The following is a 23064-nucleotide window of genomic DNA, read 5'->3' as shown; positions in this document are numbered from 1 at the left end:
GACAAAAAATTGTTAGCACGTTGGCTTGGGAACGAACTAACACTTTTGTTTACCTAGCTAGCTAGATTTGCGTGTAAATACGATGATAGATCCTGCTTTAGGTTCTTTGGGTGCTCAGATTGTCTTGGCTGCGTCCAGTGATGAGAATCATCCTCCAGAAAACATTATTGACGGGTGAGACGGGTTTATTTATTTACTCTTTCTAAAATATAATTTATTACCTCTGTGCCTATCTAGTATGTTGTTAGATAGCTAAACTAACCTAAACTTCCTGTATGTCAGAGTAGCTAGCTAGCTAGTCAGATATGATGTGTAATGTTGATAGCTAGCTACATGCTTTGTTGTTAAAATCAAGATTAAAAAGCTACTAGTTATGGTAGCGTGAGAAGAGCTAGCGAGCTAACGTTAAGTCTTGTACAGACACCCAACAATATTTCCACACAAAGCCAACATGCTGCTGCTTTACAATGTCATGTTACACCAGTCAGTAACGCACAGCCAGCATCCCCACGCCACACCACACCATTCATTAACTCATCACCACTGTGCATACCTTGATGAGTCACTTTCTCTCTTCTCAGGAACACTGAAACATTTTGGATGTCCACTGGAATGTTTCCACAGGAGTTCATAATCCGCTTCGCTGAATCTATGAAAATTGCCCTTGTGACAATGCACTGTTATAATGGTATGAAACAAGGTCAAAAGTAACGTATCAAATGGCACACTAAGTATTGGTGTATGTTTAGTTACTAGTTTGATCATGTTGCTTGAAATGTATCCGTTATTTTGTTCTTGTTGTCTTTCAGTTAAGACTCTTAAAATTGAGAAGAGCATCTCAGATGATGCTACTGACTTTGAAGCTATTTCAGAAAAAGGTAAGCGAAGCCACTACGGCTCCACAGTGCCTCAAAGCAAATGAAGTCTGCCTTTCAAAGCAGTATTGTAATCTTCATTGCATCTTGTTTCAGAATTTGAACACACAGAGGGGCATCTTCAAACAAATGATATTCCAGTGAGTTGACTTCCTATTCTAATCTACGTAATGTTCTACATGGTGTCTGCAAATGGCATATACTGTATATACACATGACTTTGAGTAGTCTTGTTTTTTTCTCTTTACAGCTAAATGGAACGACTGCAACACACTTGCGCTTCATCGTTACCTCTGGATATGACCATTTTGTCTCGGTACACAGGGTCAGTGTAGAGTGAAATATATAGTACCTTCTCATAATGTACAGCTCTACTTATTAAGGAGTTTGTCTGAGTATCTAATATGTTTTACATTGCGTCATTTTTTTAAATACTTTTTTTGTAATGAAACAGGATTTAATGTTACATCACCTGAGGCACAATTAATAGTTTGTTTCATTCTACCTGTTCACCAAATCCAAATTGCAATACAATCTGTTCAATAAATCTGACTACTGCTGTAATCTGCTAACAGTTGCATTTGATCCAAAGCATATGGTGACAGTTGATGTAAAGTAGAAACAAGGCAGTATTCAAACTTCAAAGGTTCTCCAGCTGTAGATGGAGTTGTTAAGGATTTTCTAAACTCATGCATTTGTGTGCTGCAGAGGTAGCCTGGCCAAAGATGGATTTTCAGAAGACATATTTCCCTCATTAAAATGCAAATCAATTTATAACATTTTTGACATGTTTTTCAGGATTTTTTTGTTGTTATTCTGTTTCTCACTGTTCAAATAAACCTACCATTAAAATTATAGACTGATCATTTTTGTCAGTGGGCAAACGTACAAAATCAGCAGGGGATCAAATACTTTTTTCCATCACTGTAACGATGGTCATTATAGCTAAACAGTTCTATTTTTGTTTCATCAGACCAGAGGACATTTCTCCAAAAAGTACAATCTTTGTCCCCATGTGCAGTTGCAAACCATAGTCTGGCTTTTTTTAATGGCGGTTTTGGAGCAGTGGCTTCTTCCTTGCTGATCGGCCTTTCAGGTTTTGTCGATATAGGACTCGTTTTACTGTGGATATAGATACTTTTGTACCCGTTTCCTCCAGCATCTTCACATGGTCCTTTCCTGTTGTTCTGGGATTGATTTTCACTTTTCGCACCAAAGTACGTTCATCTCTAGGAGACACAACGCGTCTCCTTCCTGAGCGGGATGACGGCTGCGTGGTCCCAGGGTGTTTATACTTGCGTACTATTGTTTGTACAGATGAACGTGGTACCTTCAGGCATTTGGAAATTGCTCCCAAGGATGAACCAGATTTGTGGTGATCTACAATTTGTTTTCTGAGGTCTTTGCTGATTTCTTTTGATTTTCCCATGATGTCAAGCAAAGACGCACTGAGTTTGAAGGTAGGCCTTGAAATACATCCACAGGTACACCTCCAATTGACTCAAATGTCAATTAGCCTATCAGAAGCTTCTAAAGCTATGACATAATTTTCTGGATTTTTCCAATCTGTTTAAAGGCACAGTCAATTTAGTGTATGTAAACTTCTGACCAACTGGAATTGTGATACATTGAAATCATTTGTAAACAATTGTTGGAAAAATGACTTGTGTCATGCACAAAGTAGATGTCCTAACCAACATGCCAAAACTATAGTTTGTTAACAAGAAATTTGTGGAGTGGTTGAAAAACGAGTTAATGACTACGACCTAAATGTATGTAAACTTCCGATTTCAACTGTAGTCTTTTACTTCGAGGTTATATATATATATATATATAAAAAGAGAATACATTTGTTAGTATGAGGTTGTTGTCCCTGACTCCATGTTACGTGAATAAGAGCAATTTTCTTTTTTTTATCCACCCGTCATTTAAAGAGGGAGAGTAAATATGAAACCAGAGGAGGGAAAGATGAAAGTGAAGAGAAAGGAGAAGACTGAACATGTGAGGAAAGTTTAAAGTTGTCACTTGATCAATAATCAAATGTCCACTACGTGTGTTAAACAAGGGATGCAAAACAGAAACATGACGCTAATGTAGAAAACAACTCTGCAAAAATGTACATAGCCATAATTTTTTTCAGAATATAAAAATATTTATTCTCATGAAGCTGAGAGTAAATATCCATCTCAAGCTGAAGTACAATGTACAAGTGTTTTACGCTTTAAAATGGTTCAAAGCTTTTTTTTGTGAGGAAAAATACATATGGATTTATTATTCAGTTGGATTCAATGAAATTAGAATTCTTGTTCTAAAATTAATTCTAGAGTTCTGAAAGTGATTAAAAAGTAACCTTTACATTTGTAGTAAAAAAAAAAAGATTTATTTAATAGTATAATATGCATGATATAAAGTTACTTTCTGCTTCATGTTTATGCTATTTTCATAAAGAAATATATTTTCAAAATAGTATGTCTTTTTAATGTAATAACAAAAACAATCAAGACCTGTAAAATATATATTTTACAGGTCTTGATTGTGTGTGTGTATATATATATTATATATATATATATATATATATATATATATATATATATATATGCTAATGTTTAAGAGTATTATATGTTTGTAAATGGTACTATTTGTAAATGTGAAGTAAATGCAGGGAGTACAAACCATGCACACTTGTAGAAACAAACCTTTAAATTTAAAAAGTTCTCACTTCAAAAAGACAGTTACAAGTAGCATTTTAAATGTACGTGACATTAATATAATGCTATCTATTAGCATCAGATGTACAATAGGAATACCACTCCGCTTGGATAAAAAAAGCTTTAGATAAAACACAGATTATATACACATACAGTACCACCAGTACAGAAACAAGAAAGACAGTCCCTTACGTTTCAGTAAATTAACATAGAAAACACTTAAATGTACCAAGGAAATGACACATTCACACAGACAGTATCGCTTAGTGTAACAATCATCAAAATAGTAGTTGCAGAGGGACTCATTTTGAGCCTGCAGACATCCTGTCTGGTGGTCCCTCTCTGTCCCAGTCCTCCCTCTTGTGAAGGGAACGAAGGCGACATCTTGGTGGACTTCAACTGTGTGTTTCTGCCAGTTAGGAGTCTAACCGGATAGAACAGGAGACACGGTCTTCCACCACAACACGGGCGAGTTGGAATGGGGGCAGATGATAGCATGGAATCCAAGGGAACTTTGTTCATTGTGTGTCTATGGAAGCTAAGGGAGTCTATGTATGTAGCAAGTATACTATGGTGTTTTCACTGTAGGGGAACGAGTGTTCAGTCCCTGAGTGTGTATATGTGTGTGTCTAGATGGTCTCCACGTAATTGGCTGGAAAGAGTCCCTGTCGTCCATCTTTAGTGCAGCCTCGCCACCAGGCCTTGTCCACGGTCTCCACCGCAGTTATGATGTCACCTGGCTCAAAGGAGATCTCTGATTCATCCTCTGTGAGAAAGGCAAGACTAACACTCAGAGAGATTCATAGTGTGTGTCTGTGTGTATGTGTAGGTGTGCATGTGTGTCCATGGTTACATTGAGAACTGACCTGCTTGGTAGTCATAGAGAGCTCTTACACACGTCTGAAACAGAGAAAAGCAATCATGAATGGCCCCTGTCTGAGGAAAATGTCACAATTTACTATTTTTCCCATTGCAGTGCCCTCGCCTGGTTGTCATCGACATGACATTCATATTAAATGAGTCAGTGTTTTTTAATTCTGGTCCTGGAGACCCAAAGACCAGCACTAACACACCTTTAATAACTTATCAACTAATCATCAAGTCTTTTTATTAATACTGGGCTGGAACAAAGGTCTGCACACCATGTGGGTCTCCAGGACCGGGTTTGAAGCCCAGTAGTGAATAGGATGGCAGGTGGCAGGGTACTTTGTGTGTTTCCATACCTCTTGACTTTGTGTAACATTCCATACCTCTTGTCCATTCTCTGAAATCTCCTGGACCTCATTCTCTTCAACAAAGTCCTCCTCCTCTTCGTCAAAACAAACAGCCAACTCTGGAGTACCTTGGTCCCTTTCAGGTGGACTCATGGATCGTTCTGGAAAAGAGGAACATGACAGTGGTTGGATTCTGGTTCCCTACCCTACGCTAAGCTAGTGTATACTTTTCAATCGCCTTCATGGATTTAAAAGCCCACGAGGAAGAGGATTCCTGGAAAAGGATAGGGAATTGCAATGTAGGCTTCTGGTATGTCTATTCTATGTTATCTCGTTAACATGAAGGGTTCATTCAGTTTCAGAGCAAATTGGGTAATGTAGGCTATCGTAGATACCTCTCACTGGATGAGTGTGGTAACATACCTGTACCATTGTGTTCCACCAACTCCTCCTCCTCTGTCACCCCATTGGTGGACGGGACCACAACCTTTTGTGTGATTAGCTGAAGAATAACCTCTGCATCTGAAACATAACATGTCAGTGGTTAGATTGTGTCAGTGATGTGTCACACACTTTTTCCACAACCTTCTCATTACATAAAACTCTTCTTCTCTTTCAATTGTTGTATTTAGCCTGTTTATTTTAATTAAATGTTTTATAATAGGACAGGCCTATACAAGACGCAAAACAATATACACTACTGGTCAAACGTTTTAGAACACCTACTCATTCAGGTTTTTTCTTTATTTTTACTATTTTCTACATTGTAGAATAATAGTGAAGACAACAAAACTATGAAATAACACATATGGAATCATGTAGAAACCAAAAAAGTGTTAAACAAATCACAATATATTTGATATTCTTCAAAGTATCAACTCTTTGCCTTGATGACAGCTTTGCACACTCTTGGCATTCTCTCAACTAGCTTCATGAGGTAGTCATCTGGAATGCATTTCAAATGCCTTGTAAAAAGTTAATTTGTGGAATTTCTTTCCTTCTTAATGCGTTTGAGCCAATCAGTTGTGGGGTATACAGAAGATAGCCCTATTTGGTAAAATACCAAGTCCATATTTTGGCAAGAACAGCTCAAATAAGCAAAGAGAAACGACAGTCCATCATTACTTTAAGACATGAAGGTCAGTCAATACGGAACATTTAAATAACTTTTTGCAGTCGCAAAAACCATCAAGCGCTATGATGAAACTGACCGTCACAGGAATGGAAGACCCAGAGTTACCTCTACTGCAGAGGATACGTTTATTAGAGTTACCAGCCTCAGAAATTGCAGCCCAAATAAATGCTTCACAGAGTTCAAGTAACAGACACATCTCAACATCAACTGTTCAGAGGAGACTGTGAATCAGGCCTTCATGGTCGAATTTCTCCAAAGGAACCACTACTAAAGGACACCAATAATAAGAATAGACTTGCTTGGGCCAAGAAACACGAGTAATGGACATTAGACCGGTAGAAATTTGTCCTTTGGTCTGGAGTTCAAATTGGAGATTTTTGGTTCCAACCGCCGTGTCTTTGTGAGACGAGGTGTGGGTGAACGGATGATCTCCCATGTTTATTTCCCACCGTAAAGCCTGGAGGAGGAGGTGTGATGGTGTGGGGTGCTTTGCTGGTGACACTGTCTGTGATTTTGTTAGAATTCAAGGCACACTTAACCAGCATGGCTACCACAGCATTCTGCAGCAATACGCCATCCCATCTGGTTTGGGCTTAGTGGGACTATCATTTTGTTTTTCAACAGGACAATGACCCAACACACCTCCAGGCTGTGTAAGGGCTATTTGACCAAGAAGGAGAGTGATGGAGTGCTGCATCAGATGACCTGGCCTCCACAATCACCCGACCTCAACCCAATTGAAATGGTTTAGGATGAATCGGACCGCAGAGTAAAGGAAAAGTAGCCAACAAGTGCATGTGGGAACTCCTTCAAGACTGTTGGAAAAGCATTCCAAGGGCCTCCCGAGTGGCGCAGTGCCACTAGAGATTCTGGCTTTGAGTCCAGGCTCTGTCGCAGCCGGCCGGAGACTCATGAGATGGCGCACATTTGGCCCAGCGTCGTCCGGGTTAACCTGTTAGGGCTAGGGGGCAGTATTGACTCGGCCGGATAAAAAACGTACCCGATTTAATCTGGTTACTACTCCTGCCCAGTAACTAGAATATGCATATAATTATTGGCTTTGGATAGAAAACACCCTAAAGTTTCTAAAACTGTTTGAATGGTGTCTGAGTATAACAGAACTCATATGGCAGGCAAAAACCTGAGAAGATTCCAAACAGGAAGCGCCCTCTCTGACAAGTTGTTGTTCATCTTGGCTCTTTTTATTGAAGACTGAGGATCTTTGCCGTAATGTGACACTTCCTACGGCTCCCATAGGCTCTCAGAGCCCGGGAAAAAGCTGAATGATATCGAGGCAGCCTCTGGCTGAAACACATTATCGCGTTTGATTAGTGGCTGGTCAGAGTACTCTGAGACTCACGCTCGTGCACGAGGGCACGAGATGTATTTATTTTCTCTCTCTTTGTACGTATACAGGCTTTCCCGGTCGGAATATTATCGCTTTTTTACGAGAAAAATGGCATAAAAATTGATTTTAAACAGCGGTTGACATGCTTCGAAGTACGGTAATGGAATATTTAGAATTTTTTTGTCACGAAATGCGCCATGCTCGTCACCCTTATTTACCCTTTCGGATAGTGTCTTGAACGCACTAACAAAACGCCGCTATTTGGATATAACTATGGATTATTTGGGACCAAACCAACATTTGTTATTGAAGTAGAAGTCCTGGGAGTGCATTCTGACGAAGAACAGCAAAGGTAATAACATTTTTCTTATAGTAAATCTGACTTTGGTGAGTGCTAAACTTGCTGGGTGTCTAAATAGCTAGCCCTGTGATGCCGGGCTATCTACTGAGAATATTGCAAAATGTGCTTTCACCGAAAAGCTATTTTAAAATCGGACATATCGAGTGCATAGAGGAGTTCTGTATCTATAATTCTTAAAATAATTGTTATGCTTTTTGTGAACGTTTATCGTGAGTAATTTAGTAAATTCACCGGCAGTGTTCGGTGGGAATGCTAGTCACATGCTAGTCACATGCTAATGTAAAAAGCTGGTTTTTGATATAAATATGAACTTGATTGAACAAAACATGCATGTATTGTATAACATAATGTCCTAGGGTTGTCATCTGATGAAGATCATCAAAGGTTAGTGCTGCATTTAGCTGTTGTTTGGGTTTATGTGACATTATATGCTAGCTTGAAAAATGGGTGTCTGATTATTTCTGGCTGGGTACTCTGCTGACATAATCTAATGTTTTGCTTTCGTTGTAAAGGCTTTTTGAAATCGGACAGTGTGGTTAGATTAACGAGAGTCTTGTCTTTAAAATGGTGTAAAATAGTCATATGTTTGAAAAATTGAAGTTTTTGCATTTTTGAGGTATTTGAATATCGCGCTACGGGATTACACTGGCTGTTGAGTAGCCCATAGAAGTTAAGGGAGGGTTTGGCCGGCAGGGATGTCCTTGGCCATCGCACACTAGCGACTCCTGTGGCGGTCCGGGCGCAGTACCCGCTGACACGGTAGGCAGGTGCACAGTGTTTCCTCCGACACATTGGTGTGGCTGGCTTTCGGGTTAAGCGGGTATTGTGTCAAGAAGCAGTGCGACTTGGTTGGGTTGTGTTTCAGAGGACGCACGGCTCTCGATCTTCACCTCTCCCGAGTCTGTACGGGAGTTGCAGCGATGAGACAAGACTGTAACTACCAAATGGATACCACGAAAAAGGGGTAAAAAAGATTTTAAAAATAAATAAAAAGGAAAACCATTCCAGGTGAAGCTGGTTGAGAGAATGCCAAGAGTGTGCAAAGCTATCATCAAGACAAAGGGTAGCTATTTGAAGAATATCAAATATATTGTGATTTGTTTAACACTTTTTTGGTTTCTACATGATTCCATATGTGTTGTTTTCTAGTTTTGATGTCTTTACTATTATTCTACAATATAGAAAATAGTAAAATAAAGAAAAACCTTGAATGAGTAGGTGTTCCAAAACTTTTGACCGGTAGTGTACAAAGTATACCTATTACTGCTGGCTCCTCTTCTGAAAGCTCGACCAGGAATGGCTCAGCAGAGACCTGGCTGTAATCGGATTGGCCCTTCTCTTGTCCAGCTTCCTTTGCCTCCTCTCCTTCCTCTGCCATAGGCTCCTGCACTGATGTAGGGTCTGAATCCTGTGCTGAGCCCTCCCATCCCTCCTCCATATTTGGATTTGGCTCTGTATTCTCAATGCTGGGCTCTGGCTCTGCCTGGTCTTCATCTTCCTCTTCCTCCACCAGTACAACTTGTACAGCTGTGTACTGCTCTGGAAGAGAGATAATTACCAATTACCAATGGTAAACTGAGAACCCACTATAATGGTATGACAGACATCAATGGTCATTCTACAGTAGGCTGTGTGTATGATGGGGAACTACCTGTTGGCTGCAGTGGACTCTCTGGCACAGGGGCAGTAGGAGGCTGTGGTGCTGAGACAGGCTTCAGGGAAACTAGGGGACAGGGGAAGCACTCAGGCTGGGACTGGGGAGAGTGGGGCAGGAACTGGGCCTGGAGCTGGTTCTCTAGAGGGGAGGTGGGGGACATGTTGGTGAGGAGGCCTGGAGAGGCTAGGAGGGCAGAGGGCTGGGTTTGGAGCTGAGACTGGGGGCTGGGTGATGGGAGAGTAGCCTGGGCTGAGACAGGTGGGGAAGAGTGGAGGGCCGATTTCGGAGGGGACACCAGGGGCGCGCGAGGGCTATGGGGAGAGGTGATTGGGCGGAAGATGGGGCTGGGCGGGGACATGGTGCGGTGGAAGGGGGAGGTTGGGAAGCGGGAGAAGGGTGAGACCAATGTGGGACTGCGGGGGGAAGTGATGGTGGGGCTGTCCGATTTCCCAAAGTTGAATGCTGTGTCAGTCAGGCTGCGCTGGTACCGCCTTAATGGAGGTTTGCCTGTGTGGAGAGAGAGAGGGAGGGAAGATAGACCAACATGAAGAAATACACTGCAACCAGGCAGATAATGGTTGTTAAGGGTCATGCATGATTGACTGTTACTGGCTTCATAATCACACATTGCGTAGAGCCACTTCTGGTTTGTCAACACTTATAAACACACACACTGGACTTACCTGTGCGGGGGGAGCCAGGGCTGGATGGGCTATGGGATGATACTGATGACAGCTGTCTGAAGAACTCTCTGGGGTTCATGGAGCGCTGTGATACCAGCATTGCTGCCTCCTACAGGTAGGAGGAGGAATCACACCATGCTTTACTGAACGATGTAAAGGAAACTACAGGTCTCAATAGTCTAGAGCTGCCTCCTCTACTCCTTCCTCTCCATTCCTTTCCTTCATCTGCGCTGGCTTGACAGAAGCAGACAGGTTCCTATAAAAGGCCATATTCCTTTGACCTATCCTGTGTTTTCAGATCTGTGCAGATGAAGGACAGCAGACTATGAGAGGAAGCCATTTCAGAGCATTGGGATTAGAGATCGACCAATTAAATCGGAATGGACGATTAATTAGGGCCGATTTCAAGTTTTCATAACAATCGGTAATCAGCCTTTTTGGACACCGATTATGGCCGATTACATTGCACTCCACGAGGAGACTGCGTGGCAGGCTGACTACCTGTTATGCGAGTGCAGCAAGGAGCCAAGGTAAGGTGCTAGCTATCATTAAATGTATCTTATAAAAAAACAATCTTAACATAATCACTAGTTAACTACACATGGTTGATGATATTACTAGTTTATCTAGCTTGTCCTGCGTTGCATATAATCGATGCGGTGCCTGTTAATGTATCATTGAATCACAGCCTACTTCGCCAAACGGGTGATTTAACAAGCGCATTCGCGAAAAAAGCCCTGTCGTTGCACCAATGTGTACCTAACCATAAACATTAACCCCGTTCTTAAAATCAATACACAAGTATATATTTTTAAACCTGCATATTTAGTTAATATTGCCTGCTAACATGAATTTCTTTTAACTATTGTGTCACTTCTCTTGCGTTCAGTGCAAGCAGAGTCAGGGTATATGCAGCAGTTTGGGCCGCCTGGCTCGTTGCGAACTGTGTGAAGACTATTTCTTCCTAACAAAGACAGCCGACTTCGCCAAACGGGGGATGATTTAACAAAAGCGCATTTGCGAAAAAAGCACAATCGTTGCACGACTGTACCTAACCATAAACATCAATGCCTTTCTTAAAATCAATACACAGAAGTATATATTTTTAAACCTGCATATTTAGGTCAAAGAAATTCATGTTAGCAGGCAATATTAACTAGGCAAATTGTGTCACTTCTCTTGCGTTCATTGCACGCAGAGTCAGGGTATATGCAACAGTTTGGGCCGCCTGGCCAGTTGCGAACTAATTTGCCAGAATTTTACATAATTATGATATAACATTGTGCAATGTAACAGCAATATTTGACTTATGGATGCCACCCGTTAGATAAAATACAAAATGGTTTCGTATTTCACTGAAAGAACAAAGTTTTGTTTTCGAAATGATAGTTTCCGGATTTGACCATATTAATGACCTAAGGCTCGTATTTCTGTGTGTTATTATATTATAATTGAGTTTATGATTTGATAAAGCAGTCTGACTGAGCGGTGGTAGGCAGCAGCAGCAGGCTCGTAAGCATTCATTCAAACAGCACTTTCCTGCATTTGCCAGCAGCTCTTCGCTGTGCTTCAAGCATTGCGCTTTTTATGACTTCAAGCCTATCAACTCCTGAAATTAGGCTGGCAATACTAAAGTACCTATTAGAACATCCAATAGTCAAAGGTATATGAAATATAAATGATATAGAGAGAAATAGTCCTATAATAACTACAACCTAAAACTTGTTACCTGGGAATATTGAAGACTCATGTTAAAAGGAACCACCAGCTTTCATATGTTCTCATGTTCTGAGCAAGGAACTTAAACGTTAGCTTTCTTACATGGCACATATTGCACTTTTACTTTCTTCTCCAATACTGTGTTTTGCATTATTTAAACCAAATTGAACATGTTTCATTATTTATTTGAGACTAAATTGATTTTATTTATGTATTATATTAAGTTAAAATGAAAGTGTTCATTGTTCATTCAGTATTGTTGTAATTGTCATTATTATAAATATACATATAAAAATCGTCCGATTAATCGGTATCGTCTTTTTTTGGTCCTCCATTAATTGCTATCGGTATTGGCGTTGAAAAATCATAATCGGTCGACCTCTAATTGGGATACACACAGTATGCGAGAGGTACAACAGGTAAGGAACTAGTATGTTTAGGGAAGAGTAGGACGGGAGTTTATATGGAGAAGAGAGGTCAGTAAGAGAGACTCACTGCTGCTTTCTCAATGGACTCGCTGCGTCTGAAGCGAGATCTCATGTCCTCCTCATGCTCTCTCTCCTGCAGCTCCTGCCACACCCCAACAGAGGTCAGAGTTCAGACACACAAGTTCAGACACACTTCAGTAGCCCAATAACTTCCTCACTAATTGGTTCTTTCTCTCACCCATCTAGATTTCTCCTGTTTCCTCACTTCTGCCTCCAGCTGGACCTGCATTCTCCTGAGAGATACAGAGATGTCAGAGACCTTATAGGCCTTAGGTAGCCTTTCCAATTATGACGACACATTCAATACCTGACATGGCCACAAGAGGATACCCTTGAGTCAGAGATCGTTTGAGTCTTGAGTGTGTGTGTGTGTGTGTGTGTGTGTGTGTGTGTGTCCTAGTCCTGACCTCTGCTCTTCGATCATCTGTAGTTTCTCGTTCATCTTCCTCTCCCTCTCGTCAGCCTCTTTCTGTTCCTTCAAAACTCTCTCTTTCTCCCAACGTCGTCTGTCCTCCACCGCACGCTTCCTCTCCTCTTCCTTCCTCCGTTCCTCCTCACGCTGAGAGAGAGAGATGGAACACAATAGATGAAGACTTAATAACAGTTTATAATGTGAACGTTAAAGATGTGAAGTGATGTGAACATTGAAGGTAAATACTAAGTCTGTTACATTGATGGATTACTAGAAAACCTGTCTTAGCTATGAGGGTAACTGTTTTTTGTTGTTGTTTTTTTACCTTTATTTAACTAGGCAAGTCAGTTAAGAACAAACTCTTATTTTCAATGACGGCCTAGGAACAGTGGGTTAACTGCCTTGTTCAGGGGCAGAACAACATATTTTTACCTTGTCAGCTCGGGGATTCAAACTAGCAACTTTTCGGTTACTGGCCCAACTCTCTAACCACTAGGCTACCGAGGGTAACTGTGACTGTGTGCCTGTGTAAACTACCTCTGCACGTGCCCAGAAGGAGTCTCTGTTGGCGCGTCTCATCTCCATGGCAGCATTAGTCTTCCTGTAGTTAGTGCCCTGTCAACAGAGAGATACAGACGCAGAGGAAAGAGAGTGTTAATGGAGAACAACACTGTATGAACTATTGACAAGGAGCCTTGATTGTTTTTAACTCGTGATTGAAAAAAATGAAAAAACATACAGTAAGTACACAGAAAGTACAATTTATGACAAGAGATTAAAACGGAGAGAATCTGAATGTGTGGCACCCTCAATATAAAAGCACAGTTCCAGGATGTGCCCAGGTGTTAGCGCCCCCTCTTGTGGATAGAGATGGTATTGCAAGGGGACCACTCACCACTGTCTCCTTGTCCTTGGACCGACTGCTTCTTCTGACGTGCTCTGTCGGGGAGCGGACTTTATTGAGCTCAGCACCTATCTTCTCCTCTGTCACATCCTCCTTACTCTCAGCACTGATAAACACATAGGCCTCCTGAGAGAGAGAGAGAGAGAGAGAGAGAGCGAGAGAGAGAGAGAGAGAGACTACAATGGGGAGCTGCTACACAGGCATCTGATGTGAAGTCTATAATGCACTAGTGACAGGTTGGTTGCTGCATGTTCCTCTCTGCCCCAGACAGTGCTCTGATGAACAAGCTTGTTCTGAAACATGTGGGCATGAAAGATTATTGAAGGGAATCAAGTTGCAGTCCTGAACATTGTTTGACATTCCAAGCGAGGACAACCTTCAGCTGTAAATTGGCTGCACACTACAACTGTGCCACAGACACTTTGCATGATGTCACTTGAACCTTTCCTGAACTTTCTGGAAGAAAGAGTGTAATTTTTATTGCTACAGTATCAAAATGTGTGAAACCTCATCGCTCAGATACAATTCTGCTCCGGCATTCCAAATGAGAGAAAGGGATATTTTTCCACCTTTTTCATTTACCCCCTGAAAACATATGTGTACACACACACACACACACACACACACACACACACACACACACACACACACACACACACACACACACACACACGTAGTTCTTTGAAAGCTTTTCCCTCCAGTGGTTTCCTCTTGGCTGTGGACTTAGTTGTGTAACAGCTTTAGCGATGAGGACAGACAGAGAACAAAACTAGTCTCTGGCTTACACTAGAGAAGACAGGACAAAACGTATCAGTTCGGAAGAGATGGAGAGGGGAGAGGGAAGAGAGAGGTGTAGAAACGGGAGAGTGTGTGTGTGTAGGGGGGAGGAAGGGAGAATTCACAGAAAACACAAGGAAAGTAAAACAGTTGTTGCATATTAGGTGAGGGGAAAGTGGAAAGAGCAGATAGCATGCAGAGATTCAACAATGACGAATGACCAACCCGGACCAGAAAGAGATGGCGATATAGAGGTTGACGTGCGGGTGCCCCCTGATGAAACAACGGAGGCGAGTAAATCATCCGCCTCTACCCTCTTTTCTATTGGTGAATGTACAACCACTGGGGAACAAACTGGATGAGCTTCGATCGAGACTATCCTATGAACGGGACCTGAAGAACTAAGATCCTATGTTTTTCAGAAAACTTGGCTGAAGAAGGACATGGATAATATTCTAGCTGGTTTTTATATGAATCGGCAGGACAGAACGGTAACCTCAAGGAGGTGGTGTGTGTCTCTTTGTTAACAACAGCTGGTGCGCGATCTCTAATATTAAGGAAGTTTCAAGGTTCTGCTCGCCTGAGTTAGAATACCTCATGATAAGCTGTAAACCATACTATATACCAAGAGAGTTTTCATCCATATTTTTCGTAGCTGTTTATTTACCACCACAAACCGATGCTGGCACTAAGACTACACTCAACGAGCTGTATAGGGTCATAAACAAACAAGAAGATGTTCATTCAGAGACGGCGCTCCTAGTGGCCGGTGATTAATGCATTTTAATACAAGCAAAACCTCAAAAGTACCAGTGACACGCGCAATACAGAAGTGGTCTGCTGAAGCGGATGCTAAACTACAGGATTGTTTCACTAGCACAGTCTGGAATATGTTCCGGGACTCATTTGATGGCATTGAGGGGTTTACCACATCAGTCACCGGCTTCATTAATAAGTGCATCGACGACGTCGTCCCCACAGTGACCGTACGTACATATCCCAACCAGAAGCCATGGATTACAGGCAACTCCCACACTGAGCTAAAGGCTAGAGCTACCGCTTTCAAGGAGTGGGACACTAACCCGGATGCTTATAAGAAATCACACTACGCCCTCCGACGAACCATCAAACAGGCAAAGCTTCAATACAGGACTAAGATCAAATTCTGTTGCTTGTTGCATGTGGCAGGGCTTGCAAACTATCACGGAATAGAAAAGGAAACGCAGCCGCGAGTTGCCCAAGCCTACTAGACATGCTAAATGCCTTCTATGCTCTCTTTGAGGCAAGCAACACTGAACCATGCTCGAGGCACCAGCTGTTCCGGACGACTCTGTGATCATACTCTCCGTAGCCGATGTGAGTAAGACCTTTAAACAGGTTAAAATGCTGACCAGCTGGCAAGTGTCTTCACTGACATTTTCAACCTCTTTCTGACCCAGTCTGTAATACCAACTTCTTTCAAGCAGACCACCATAGTCCCCGTGCCCAAGAACGCCAAGGTAACCTAAATGATTATCGCCCCGTAGCACTCACATCTGTAGCCATGAAATGCTTTGAAAGGCTGGTCATGGCTCACTTCAAAACCATCATCCCAGAAACCCTGGACCCACGCCAACTCGCATACCGCCCCAACAGATCCACAGATGATGCAATCTCTATTGCACTCTACACTGCCCTTTCCCACGGACAAAAGGAACACCTACATGAGAATGCTGTTACAGCTCAGCGTTTAACACCATAGTGCCCTCATAGCGCATTAAGCTAAGGACCCTGCAACTGAACACCTCCCTCTGCAACTGGATCCTGGACTTCCTGACAATATGTCCCCAGGTTGAGAGGGTAGGCAACAACACATCTGCCACGGTGACCCTCAACACTGGGGCCCCTCAGGGGTGTGTGCTTTGGTCCCTCCTGTACTCCCTGTTCACCCACGACTGTGTGGCCGCACAAGACTCCGACATCATCATTAAGTTTGCCGACGACACAGGGTGGTAGGCCTGATCACAGACGATAATGAGATAGCCTATAGGGAGGAGCTCAGAGACCTGGCCGTGTGGTGCCAGGACAACAACCTCTCCCTCAACGTCTGCAAGACAAAGGAGCTGATTGTGGACTACAGGAAACGGAGGGCCGAGCACGCCACATTCACATCGACAGGGCTGTAGTGGAGCGGGTCGAGAGCTTCAAGTTCCTCAGTGTCCACATCAAACACACCAACACAGTCGTGAAGATGGCACGACAACACCTCTTACCCCTCAGGAGACTGAAAAGATTTGGCATGGGTCCTCACATCCTCAAAAAGTTATACAGCTGCACCATTGAGAGCATCTTGACTGGCTGCATCACCACTTGCTATGGCAACTGCTTGGCATCCGACCGCAAGGCGCTAGAGGGTAGTGCGGACGGCCCAGTACATCACTGGGGGGGAGCTCCCTGCCATCCAGGACCTCTATACCAAGCGGGGTCAGACGAAGGCCCTAAAAATTGTCAAAGACTCCAGCCATCTAAGTTATAGACTGTTCTCTCTGCTACTGTTTACTATCTATCTGTCACTTTATTCATAGTTATACAGTATGTACATATCTACCTCAACTACCTCGTACCCCTTCACATCGACTAGGTACTGGTACCCCTTGTTTATAGCCAAGTTATCAATACTCATTGTGCATCTATTATTTTTACGTGTTTTACTTTTCTATTTTCTTTCTCTCTGCATTGTTGGGAAGGGCCCGTAAGTAAGCATTTCACTGTCACAGTCTGAACTCTATTGCACTGAATCTATGCACACATACTGGACTCTACCCACCCACCCACACACACACACGCATACTGACGCCACACACACTGCCGCTAATGTCAATAATCTATCCTGTTGCTTACCCACTTTACCCCTACCTATATGTACAGTGGCAAGAAAAAGTATATGAACCCTTTGGAATTACCTGGATTTCTGCATAAATTGGTCATCAAATTTTATCTGATCAATGTTACAACAATAGACAAACACAGTGTGCTTAAACTAATAACACACAAATTATTGTATTTGTCTATATTGAATACATAATTTAAACATTCACAGTTCGGTTGGAATAACTATGTGAACCCCTAGGCTAATGACTTGAACCCCTAGGCTAACCTGGAGTCCAATCAATGAGACGAGATTGGAGATGTTGGTTAGTGCTGCCTTGCCCTATAAAAAACACTCACAACATTTTTGTTTGCTATTCATAAGAAGCATTGCCTGATGTGAACCATGCCTCAAACAAAAGAGATCTCAGAAGACCTAAGATTAAGAATTGTTGACTTGCATAAAGCTGGAAAGGGTTACAAAAGGTATCTCTAAAAGCCTTGATGTTCATCAGTCCACGGTAAGACAAATTGTCTATAAATGGAGAAAGTCCAGCACTGTTGCTACTCTCCCTAAGAGTGGCCGTAAGGGAAAGATGACTGCAAAAGCACAGCGCAGAATGCTCAATGAGGTTAAGAAGAATCCTAGAGTGTCAGCTAAAGACTTACAGAAATCTCTGGAACACGCTAACATCTCTGTTGACGAGTCTACGATACGTTAAACACTAAACAAGAATGGTGTTCATGGGAGGACACCACGGAAGAAGCCACTGCTGTCCAAAAAACCCCATTGCTGCACGTCTGAAGTTTGCAAAAGTGCACCTGGATGTTCCACAGCGCTACTGGCAAAATATTCTGTGGACAGATTAAACTAAAGTTGAGTTGTTTGGAAGGAACACACAACACTATGTGTGGAGAAAAAAAGGCCCAGCACACCAACATCAAAACCTCATACCAACTGTAAAGTATGGTGAAGGGAGCATCATGGTTTGGAGCTGCTTTGCTGCCTCAGGACCTGGACAGCTTGCTATCATTGGCGGAAAAACTATTTCCCAAGTTTATCAAGACATTTTGCAGGAGAATGTAAGGCTATCTGTCTGCCAATTGAAGCTCAACAGAAATTGGGTGATGCAACAGGACAACGACCCAAAACACAGAAGTAAATCAACAACAGAATGGCTTCAACAGAACAAAATACGCCTTCTGGAGTGGCCCAGTCAGAGTCCTGACCTCAACCCGATTTGAGATGCTGTGGTATGACCTCAAGAGAGCAGTTCACACCAGACATCCCAAGAATATTGCTGAACTGAAACACTTTTGTAAAGAGGAATGGTCCAAAATTCCGTTGTGAAGGTCGGACCCACAACTACAGAAAACGTTTGGTTGAGGTTATTACCTCCAAAGAAGGGTCAACCAGTTATTAAATCCAAGGGTTCACATACTTTTCCCACCCTGCACTGTGAATGTTTACACGCTGTGTTCAATAAAGACATGAAACATAATTGTTTGTGTGTTATTAGTTTAAACAGACCATGTTTGTCTATTGTTGTGACTTAGATGAAGATCAGACCAAATTTTATGACCAATTTATGCAGAAATCCAGGTAATTCCAAAGGGTTCACATACTTTTTCTTGCCACTGTACATACCTCAACTTCCCCGTAGCCCTGCACATCGACTCGGTACCTGTGCTTCCTGTATATAGCCATGTTATCTTTACTCATAATCTTTATTCGTTATTCACTGTGTATTTATTCCTTGTGTCACTAAATTTATTGTCCCCCACACACTCTGGATCTGACTCTGTCCGTTCGTTAGTCACATGCAAATTCTCAGACAGCACTGGCCCGATTTTGACAAAACTTGGGTGAATGATGCGGCATTTACAAAATTAAAATGATTGGCCCAAGTTGGGAGCTATTGTAATGAACTGAAATCTGTTAATCACGCGCAAATATCTTAATAGGCCCACTCACACAGTTGCACTCCCTCCCTCCTTCCTTCCCGCCCTTCCTCATTTCTCCCTCCGTCCCTCCCTCTCTTCTCCCAAGCAGTGTGAGGTTCCCCTGAGGGAGGAAGGAGGGCGTTGTGGTGAAGAGGGTGTAAATGATCTCCTCTGCCTCTCCTAACGGTCTCTCTGTGTGTCATTATGTTTCAGATGATAGGCCTCTCCCTAAAACGGTCTCCTCTAAGGCCTCTCCCTAATACTGTCTCCTCTAAGGCCTCTCCCTAAAACGGTCTCCTCTAAGGCCTCTCCCTAATACCGTCTCCTCTAAGGCCTCTCCCTAATACCGTCTCCTCTAAGGCCTCTCCCTAAAACGGTCTCCTCTAAGGCCTCTCCCTAATACTGTCTCCTCTAAGGCCTCTCCTTAATACTGTCTCCTCTAAGGCCTCTCCCTAATACCGTCTCCTCTAAGGCCTCTCCCTAATACTGTCTCCTCTAAGGCCTCTCCCTAATACTGTCTCCTCTAAGGCCTCTCCCTAATACTGTCTCCGCTAAGGCCTCTCCCTAAAACGGTCTCCGCTAAGGCCTCTCCCTAATACTGTCTCCTCTAAGGCCTCTCCCTAATACTGTCTCCTCTAAGGCCTCTCCTTAATACTGTCTCCTCTAAGGCCTCTCCTTAATACTGTCTCCTCTAAGGCCTCTCCCTAATACTGTCTCCTCTAAGGCCTCTCCCGAAAACGGTCTCCTCTAAGGCCTCTCCCTAAAACGGTCTCCTCTAAGGCCTCTCCTTAATACTGTCTCCTCTAAGGCCTCTCCCTAATACTGTCTCCGCTAAGGCCTCTCCTTAATACTGTCTCCTCTAAGGCCTCTCCCTAAAACGGTCTCCTCTAAGGCCTCTCCCTAAAACGGTCTCCTCTAAGGCCTCTCCTTAATACTGTCTCCTCTAAGGCCTCTCCCTAAAACGGTCTCCTCTAAGGCCTCTCCCTAATACTGTCTCCTCTAAGGCCTCTCCCTAAAACGGTCTCCTCTAAGGCCTCTCCCTAATACCGTCTCCTCTAAGGCCTCTCCCTAAAACGGTCTCCTCTAAGGCCTCTCCCTAATACTGTCTCCTCTAAGGCCTCTCCTTAATACTGTCTCCTCTAAGGCCTCTCCCTAATACCGTCTCCTCTAAGGCCTCTCCCTAATACTGTCTCCTCTAAGGCCTCTCCCTAATACTGTCTCCTCTAAGGCCTCTCCCTAATACTGTCTCCGCTAAGGCCTCTCCCTAATACTGTCTCCGCTAAGGCCTCTCCCTAAAACGGTCTCCTCTAAGGCCTCTCCCTAATACTGTCTCCTCTAAGGCCTCTCCCTAATACTGTCTCCTCTAAGGCCTCTCCCTAATACTGTCTCCTCTAAGGCCTCTCCCTAATACTGTCTCCTCTAAGGCCTCTCCCTAAAACGGTCTCCTCTAAGGCCTCTCCCTAAAACGGTCTCCTCTAAGGCCTCTCCTTAATACTGTCTCCTCTAAGGCCTCTCCCTAATACTGTCTCCGCTAAGGCCTCTCCTTAATACTGTCTCCTCTAAGGCCTCTCCCTAAAACGGTCTCCTCTAAGGCCTCTCCCTAAAACGGTCTCCTCTAAGGCCTCTCCCTAATACTGTCTCCTCTAAGGCCTCTCCCTAAAACGGTCTCCTCTAAGGCCTCTCCCTAATACTGTCTCCTCTAAGGCCTCTCCCTAATACCGTCTCCTCTAAGGCCTCTCCCTAATACTGTCTCCTCTAAGGCCTCTCCCTAATACCGTCTCCTCTAAGGCCTCTCCCTAAAACGGTCTCCGCTAAGGCCTCTCCCTAAAACGGTCTCCTCTAAGGCCTCTCCCTAAAACCGTCTCCTCTAAGGCCTCTCCCTAATACGGTCTCCTCTAAGGCCTCTCCCTAAAACGGTCTCCTCTAAGGCCTCTCCTTAATACTGTCTCCTCTAAGGCCTCTCCCTAATACTGTCTCCGCTAAGGCCTCTCCCTAATACTGTCTCCTCTAAGGCCTCTCCCTAATACGGTCTCCGCTAAGGCCTCTCCCTAAAACGGTCTCCTCTAAGGCCTCTCCCTAATACTGTCTCCTCTAAGGCCTCTCCCTAAAACGGTCTCCTCTAAGGCCTCTCCCTAAAACGGTCTCCTCTAAGGCCTCTCCCTAAAACGGTCTCCTCTAAGGCCTCTCCCTAAAACGGTCTCCTCTAAGGCCTCTCCTTAATACTGTCTCCTCTAAGGCCTCTCCCTAATACTGTCTCCTCTAAGGCCTCTCCCTAATACTGTCTCCTCTAAGGCCTCTCCCTAATACTGTCTCCGCTAAGGCCTCTCCCTAATACTGTCTCCTCTAAGGCCTCTCCCTAATACTGTCTCCTCTAAGGCCTCTCCCTAATACCGTCTCCTCTAAGGCCTCTCCTTAATACTGTCTCCTCTAAGGCCTCTCCCTAATACTGTCTCCTCTAAGGCCTCTCCCTAATACCGTCTCCTCTAAGGCCTCTCCCTAATACCGTCTCCTCTAAGGCCTCTCCCTAATACCGTCTCCTCTAAGGCCTCTCCTTAATACCGTCTCCTCTAAGGCCTCTCCCTAATACTGTCTCCGCTAAGGCCTCTCCCTAATACTGTCTCCGCTAAGGCCTCTCCCTAATACTGTCTCCTCTAAGGCCTCTCCTTAATACTGTCTCCTCTAAGGCCTCTCCCTAAAACGGTCTCCTCTAAGGCCTCTCCTTAATACTGTCTCCGCTAAGGCCTCTCCCTAATACTGTCTCCTCTAAGGCCTCTCCTTAATACTGTCTCCTCTAAGGCCTCTCCCTAAAACGGTCTCCTCTAAGGCCTCTCCTTAATACTGTCTCCTCTAAGGCCTCTCCTTAATACTGTCTCCGCTAAGGCCTCTCCCTAATACTGTCTCCTCTAAGGCCTCTCCTTAATACCGTCTCCTCTAAGGCCTCTCCCTAATACCGTCTCCTCTAAGGCCTCTCCTTAATACCGTCTCCTCTAAGGCCTCTCCCTAATACCGTCTCCTCTAAGGCCTCTCCCTAATACTGTCTCCTCTAAGGCCTCTCCCTAATACTGTCTCCTCTAAGGCCTCTCCCTAATACTGTCTCCTCTAAGGCCTCTCCCTAATACTGTCTCCTCTAAGGCCTCTCCCTAATACTGTCTCCTCTAAGGCCTCTCCCTAATACTGTCTCCTCTAAGGCCTCTCCCTAATACCGTCTCCTCTAAGGCCTCTCCCTAATACTGTCTCCTCTAAGGCCTCTCCCTAATACCGTCTCCTCTAAGGCCTCTCCCTAATACCGTCTCCTCTAAGGCCTCTCCCTAATACCGTCTCCTCTAAGGCCTCTCCCTAATACCGTCTCCTCTAAGGCCTCTCCCTAATACCGTCTCCTCTAAGGCCTCTCCCTAATACTGTCTCCTCTAAGGCCTCTCCCTAATACTGTCTCCGCTAAGGCCTCTCCCTAATACTGTCTCCTCTAAGGCCTCTCCTTAATACTGTCTCCTCTAAGGCCTCTCCCTAAAACGGTCTCCGCTAAGGCCTCTCCTTAATACTGTCTCCGCTAAGGCCTCTCCCTAATACTGTCTCCTCTAAGGCCTCTCCTTAATACTGTCTCCTCTAAGGCCTCTCCCTAAAACGGTCTCCTCTAAGGCCTCTCCTTAATACTGTCTCCTCTAAGGCCTCTCCTTAATACTGTCTCCGCTAAGGCCTCTCCCTAATACCGTCTCCTCTAAGGCCTCTCCTTAATACCGTCTCCTCTAAGGCCTCTCCCTAATACCGTCTCCTCTAAGGCCTCTCCTTAATACCGTCTCCTCTAAGGCCTCTCCCTAATACTGTCTCCTCTAAGGCCTCTCCCTAATACTGTCTCCTCTAAGGCCTCTCCCTAATACTGTCTCCTCTAAGGCCTCTCCCTAATACTGTCTCCTCTAAGGCCTCTCCCTAATACTGTCTCCTCTAAGGCCTCTCCCTAATACTGTCTCCGCTAAGGCCTCTCCCTAATACCGTCT

At 43.8% G+C, this 23064-nt stretch overlaps 2 protein-coding genes across 2 annotated transcripts in view; one reads left to right on the top strand and one right to left on the bottom strand.

The window, feature by feature from the left end:
* The first annotated feature begins 11 nt into the window (after window positions 1-11).
* Window positions 12-1720, top strand: hspb11 (heat shock protein, alpha-crystallin-related, b11). The gene is given in 5 exon segments (NM_001146578.1): window positions 12-174; window positions 582-688; window positions 810-878; window positions 972-1015; window positions 1126-1720. Coding segments are annotated over 5 exon segments (402 nt in total). The 5' UTR covers window positions 12-82; the 3' UTR covers window positions 1216-1720.
* A 1733-nt stretch (window positions 1721-3453) lies between these two features.
* Window positions 3454-23064, bottom strand: part of si:dkey-40c11.2 (drebrin-like protein B) — a 61759-nt gene continuing 42148 nt past the window's right edge. The window contains exons 5-16 of the mRNA XM_014172445.2: window positions 13496-13630; window positions 13138-13215; window positions 12596-12747; window positions 12367-12421; window positions 12196-12270; window positions 9982-10090; window positions 9293-9805; window positions 8899-9180; window positions 5221-5319; window positions 4834-4958; window positions 4450-4483; window positions 3454-4349 (exon numbers count right to left, since the gene is read on the bottom strand). Of these exons, the coding sequence (XP_014027920.1) occupies window positions 4213-4349; window positions 4450-4483; window positions 4834-4958; window positions 5221-5319; window positions 8899-9180; window positions 9293-9805; window positions 9982-10090; window positions 12196-12270; window positions 12367-12421; window positions 12596-12747; window positions 13138-13215; window positions 13496-13630 (1794 nt within the window). The 3' untranslated portion in view covers window positions 3454-4212. The remainder of the gene's footprint in view (window positions 4350-4449; window positions 4484-4833; window positions 4959-5220; window positions 5320-8898; window positions 9181-9292; window positions 9806-9981; window positions 10091-12195; window positions 12271-12366; window positions 12422-12595; window positions 12748-13137; window positions 13216-13495; window positions 13631-23064) is intronic.

Source organism: Salmo salar, chromosome ssa24 (genome assembly GCF_905237065.1).
Source record: "Salmo salar chromosome ssa24, Ssal_v3.1, whole genome shotgun sequence".
Taxonomy (NCBI): Eukaryota; Metazoa; Chordata; class Actinopteri; order Salmoniformes; family Salmonidae; genus Salmo; species Salmo salar.
The sequence above is the reverse complement of the archived record's forward strand: the minus strand, read 5'-3'. Positions and strand labels throughout refer to the sequence as shown.